The sequence below is a fragment of the Filicampus tigris genome, chromosome 3 (assembly GCF_054856515.1).
Source record: "Filicampus tigris isolate MCC_2025a chromosome 3, RoL_Ftig_1.0, whole genome shotgun sequence".
NCBI lineage: Eukaryota > Metazoa > Chordata > Actinopteri > Syngnathiformes > Syngnathidae > Filicampus > Filicampus tigris.
Window position 1 is genome coordinate 19,104,962 of NC_141219.1, and position 5,525 is coordinate 19,110,486.

General features: G+C 38.7%; 1 protein-coding gene across 2 annotated transcripts; it reads right to left on the reverse strand.

The window, feature by feature from the left end:
- Nucleotides 1-1,646: 1,646 nt before the first annotated feature.
- On the reverse strand, nt 1,647-4,583 carry LOC147150182 (uncharacterized). 2 transcript variants are annotated; one of them, XM_086026073.1, is made up of 3 exons: nt 4,453-4,583; nt 3,213-3,258; nt 1,647-3,046 (listed from the first exon to the last, which is right to left on the reverse strand). In XM_086026073.1, the coding sequence occupies exons 2-3, from the start codon at nt 3,250-3,252 to the stop codon at nt 2,295-2,297; spliced, it is 792 nt and encodes a 263-aa protein (XP_085882199.1). In that variant the 5' UTR covers nt 3,253-3,258; nt 4,453-4,583; the 3' UTR covers nt 1,647-2,294. The 2 variants fall into 2 exon arrangements, with proteins under 2 accessions (XP_085882199.1, XP_085882198.1); XM_086026072.1 differs by having other exon boundaries at nt 1,647-3,133.
- Nucleotides 4,584-5,525: the final 942 nt, after the last annotated feature.

Here is a 5,525-nt window from a genome sequence, read left to right on the forward strand (position 1 = left end):
CATCTGTAGTATTAATGCTAGCATGTATTTGATTTGAATGGAAATTCATTCATTTCAGTTTGGCTTGTATGAAGCTATAACAATAGTGAGTCACTGTTTGATTTCAGTAGAACAGTATGGATCTTTTTTAATTGTATTTTTTAAAAGTGAACTTTAATTGCACATATCAACTATTAAAAAAAAAAGTGGAAAATATATGTTGCAAAGTTGTGATGTTTGGAACGAGCCAATTTTTGGGTGGTCACCACAAAACGTGTTGTCCAATCTTAAGCTTTACCCGATTGTTCCCAGACATGGATATACTGATGCCATTCTTGTGTTTATTATAGAGGCGTCACAGGAATAAGTCAGTGGCACTCCTTGACCACACTGCTAAGTTTCATTGTCAGACAACGTTGGTGACCTTTCAGTCAGTAGAGACAAATACTACAGAATGCTAATTAGACCCAGCTTTAACATTTGGTAAACTATGAAAAGGGGCAGGGCGGCACGCTGGTCAACTGGTTAGCACGTCCGCCTCACAGTTCAGAGGTCGTGGGTTCGATCCCGGCTTTGGCCTCCCTGTGTGGAGTTAGCATGTTTTCCCCGTGCCTGTGTGGGTTTTCTCCAGGTACTCCGGTTTCCTCCCACAATTCCAAAAAACATGCATGGTAAGTTGATTGGACACTCTAAACTTGCCCCTAGGTGTGAGTGTGGATGTTTGTTTGTCTGTGTGCGATTGTCTGGCAACCAATTCAGGGTGTACCCTGCCTATTCCCCGAAGACAGCTGGGATAGGCTCCAGCACACCCGCGACCCTTCAATCGAAACAGGTTATGCTTTTAAAAAAAGTTTTTACGCACTTGAATCAGCTGTTTGGCTAGTTAGCAATGTGCCTGGCAGCCACAAGGCAATGTTGACATCAAAGGCAATGCATGTAAATTGAAATAAGAACAATCACCTGGCACCGACTAGCTACTCAAAATAAGGCGCATGAACTGTAACTGTCCATCTAAAGTTGGCAAGCAATAGGGACCAAGCCCTGATGCCAATAACAAAATGTGAGAGTAAACTATTTCCCTTCTCAAAAAGGTTTATAATTGACTGTAGTTAATTGACTGTAGTTGCCACAAGATGGTGGTAAATCTCTACTATAACATAGGGCAATGGCTTTTCTGAATGAAGCTCATCCTCTCACTTAACTGTGAGCCAGTGGACTTGGAGTTTCTTGAATCGTATTCAGAGTAACTAATCAAGACACGTTAGCAGACTGTGGATCACCAAACACATCGCACAATACATGACATTTCAGAAAAATTTTAGAATAATTTATTATAGTACTGAGTCTTTTCAAATGTTCAATTTTACGAATATTTTTGCATGCTCTATTGTATTTTTCTTATTTGCCTTTAATCTAGAAATGTGAGAATGTAAACAGTGAAATCATAAGCCGCCTGAATCTTTCACTGCACATTAGAATGCACCAGCTTTGACCCAAATGTTTCCCAGTCAAAACCCATTTGAGAAAAGGTGAAGCATGGTAATAGTACCTTTAACCAATTCTCTTAAAAAAAAGTGACTCCAAAATGAAGTGAAAATACATTTAATAACTGACTCAGCGCATTTTGCATGCCAGCTACAAAACTAACAATAGATGCAGACCAAAATGTTCACAGTACCAAAGCTTACATCCAGTTTCAATGTTTGTGTAGCATAAAATCAGTATTTTCCAAATCATGATACACCCAATTTTTTTTGTTTTAGTGGTATGGACATGCTGTATCTTAATAGCTTTTTGTACCATATCCACAATAGCCACATTTCTATTACTTTAATCTATGTATAGTATATGTAAAAAAATATATATTTTTTTTCTAAATTATGACTTTTTTTTGCTCCTAAGGCTGTAATGGTTTAACCTTTGTGCGGTATGTACTTGGTACCAAAATATTCTCAATACACAACTTTCTATTCAACTTTAGTACATTTATGGGGCTTAAAAACAATACCTTTTGACTTATAAACAAAAATACAAAATTTGGACGGACATCTTAGATTTAGTTGATTTCTCATCTTGGAATTTTGAATGGCCAGCTGTATTTATTTTTAAAAGAGTAGGATTTGAAGAGTGTATGTACCAAATTTCATGCATGTATCACCATTAAAATGATTCTTTCACTTATTTGCTCCACTAAAATCAGTTCTGTCTCAATGACAGGACTCTGAAATGAATTGAAAAACAAATTAACAAACCAATCCTGTCTCAATAAAAAGTGTCTGAAATGAAGTGCAAGTACATTTTACAACCCAATTCTCTCATCTCTTAAACCGCTTCTTGCCACTCTTATTTTCCTTGTCATAGTTTTCTCTGGACTGCATGTCTTCCATAGTCTCTTGTGCACCGAAATGAAAGTCGCCTACATTGGCAGCTCCTCGTTCCTCGTTCGCTGGATTCTTGGAGCTGTGAGCGTGATGCCCGCTCAGAGTCATAAGGGACAGATCGCCCTGCAGTCTTAAATTCCCGTCCAAGTCATCCCGTGACCTTTTCCTAGCTCCACCGGGCACGGGGTCCTGTTCGTCGTTATCTAAGTCAGTGCTGCCGTCTGAACTGTTATCAAATTCGTGCCACCAGCGGAAATATCTGCTGCTGCTCCTTATTTCGTCTTCCTCGTCCTCGTCATCTCGAGATCTGTTCCTCGACGGTCCCGGCTGGGGGTCCTCTTCCTCCTCCACTGGCTGGTTGACACCCAACTCGGCCTCGGGCCCGACTTCGACGACCAACTCATCTTCACGGTCAACGAGATCATCAGCGTTACTCTTTTCAATCTTGATATCATGTGCAATGTTTTCATTGTCAGCGTTAGCTTGTTGCAGTGACGCTTGCGGATGCACAAAGAATCTCATGTAATGATTGACAAACAAATGCATGAGGAAAACAGAATCCATGTCTTCCTCATCACCAACATCGTCATGGTCATCATTATCATCATCATCATCATCATCATCAACATCATCATCACTATCATCTGTTGGTGGTAGATCTCCTACTGGTATGGAGGTACGGTAGCCTGCAAGATAATTAAGACTTGGAAATGATTCGACCATGCATCCGTCCATCTTAGCTTTGCCACTTGCTATGCGTCTGGAGCCGGGGCCTGCCCCGGAACACCAGAACCACCAAAAATACTGAAGCTGAGACAAAAACGCTTTTGAAAGCACATTTCATCCACTTACGATTTGGACCGTTGTGATCTCCGTCTCCTTGGCCGTCCATTTTTTTCTAAGAAGAATCAAATACTTCACTCATTAAGATAGTAAAACACCAAATAAGACTGATACTCTATTTAGTTCACCCAAATTTTATCTCAAGTGGCCGAGTACTGTGTATATATATATATATATATATATATATATATATATATATATATATATATATATACACACACAACTTCAACTGACTTATCACACTACACAAACAAAAGTGGGAACTTTTCAGAAAAACGGCACGGTTGTCCCATTGCCTTGTAAATACATCAATACATACAAGTGTGGCAGTGCAATTCTTCAAAGTATTTCAGTATATTCAAAAGATTTCTAAAGCAGCGTTCTTTTTCACTGAACAAGCATTTTTGGCTTCCTTTCTCCTGAAATATGGAATATTTTAGCCTTCATAAGCTAATCAAGATCAGGCTTCAAATGCTGAATAACAGCCAATTTCAGAATGTCATTCAAGTGGTTGCTAGTGCGCCCAACCTTGGACAAAATTCGCAACAACAAGTTACTTTTATTGCAATTTGTAGTTAATGCCAGATTGGATTCTCTGATAGGCCAAGTCAATTTGACTTGTTGGACCCCAATATCATGAAAGTATTGCTTTGCCGATCATGTGGCATCTTAGGGGCTATGTTGAAGTGAAATGCAAAATAGATGTATTGATGGAAAACCATATAGACTGCCGATAATTTATTGTTCATTAATGTTTTGTTTACTGCTCATCATCAGCAGGAACACAATTTCTCAGCTTTGGTGATGATAAATGTGTTCTGTATAATAGGATATGTATAGGTAGCTCAATAGAACAGACAATTCAGTCTTTAACTAACCTCAGAAACATGTTTTGGGGAATATGGGAGACATCCGCAATACTCTGAGAAGCCCCCCACAAGCATGGGAGAATTAAAAATGAAAAAAAAGGAAGGCCAGAGCCCAATTTGAACCCTGACCTCAGACCTGTGATACTGATGTGCTAACCACTCCGTTCACTGTGCTACCTATGTTTAAAAACATAAAATTATGAATTACATTCAGTATGAATGATACAATTGAAAAATTTGAGGGAATATTAAGATTTCAGTATTAAAAGAAGCCATTTTCCATATTTTCCATCCATATTTTGACTAGGAGAAATTCACACATTTTAAGTCAAATGCAGCCCTTGTCTGCCCAGCCGTGATGTACGGTCCCATACGTGTACCTTGAGCTCAGCAGACTGCTCTATTGCTCTATCTTCAGACTTTGCAGTCAGAGGTAATTTGGTGCGGGTTTCCGAATTCTGTCATTTTAAAAACATCCACTTTTAATTATTGGCCAAACACTGAACTCGAACATGGTTCAGTATAACGCATACTAATACAGTGGAGACATAAATGCTCAGTGACATCACACAATCTTTGTAAGCATTGATTCAAAATGCTTTGATTAAAGCAATTTAGGACAGCTCACATAATGTCATCATTATGATGATAAATTCTCAATGTGTAAAAAAATATTTAAATATTTTATTTGCATAGGATGTTAATTTGCAAGCTACCCATATGGAACAGTGCTCTTAAAATCAACACTAATCCGTATATTCATTCTATAACAACAGCTACAGTAACATTCACATGGAGCAACCTAGAGTGACTCTCCATTAAGACTTAGCTAACTGCTCAAATTCATGCATAACATTTGCCCCCAGAAAACTATAGACAATCATGCACTCTAAAAACAGTTGGGTTATTTCATTAACTCAATTTTGGGATGCTTACTGTTGGGTCAAAATTCTGGGGTATTTCTTATCAAAGTAACCCAATTTTTGGTTCAAATTAAAGATTTACTGGGTTCTATGCCTGTAATGTTTGTGTTGGGTCAAAAATCAATATTACAGGCCCACATACAGGTGCCTTCTGCACGTGTACACTTGAAGTATGACTGGCGGCCATGACAGCCATCGACATACTGTTCATATGTCTACATGTGCAGCATCGTGGTCAAGTCAACGACACTTTTGACATTTGGATTTCTGCATTTATCACACTGTTTTGGTAAGTACTTCACACATTGTAATCTTTTGAAAACAAGTTACCTTGTAACTGCGTGTGACAGGATGAGTGCGGGGGAAAAAAAAGGCTTTGTGAGTTTTTTCCCCCTGGTAGATTGGCAAATATACCTACTGGTCTAATTGTATTAATTTTTTACACGCATATATTTTTTTTTCTTCGAGACTTAGGTACCGTGGTAGCCACCATTGGAAGCGGTCGGGCTACTGTTGTACAACACTACGCA

Excerpts from the sequence above, each read along its gene's own strand:
- LOC147150182 (XM_086026072.1), bottom strand. The coding sequence starts at position 3,252 with ATGGACGGCCAAGGAGACGGAGATCACAACGGTCCAAATC. Across the intron at positions 3,134-3,212 it reads AGATCACAACGGTCCAAATC|GCCCCGGCTCCAGACGCATA; the intron begins GTAAGTGGATGA and ends GTTCCGGGGCAG.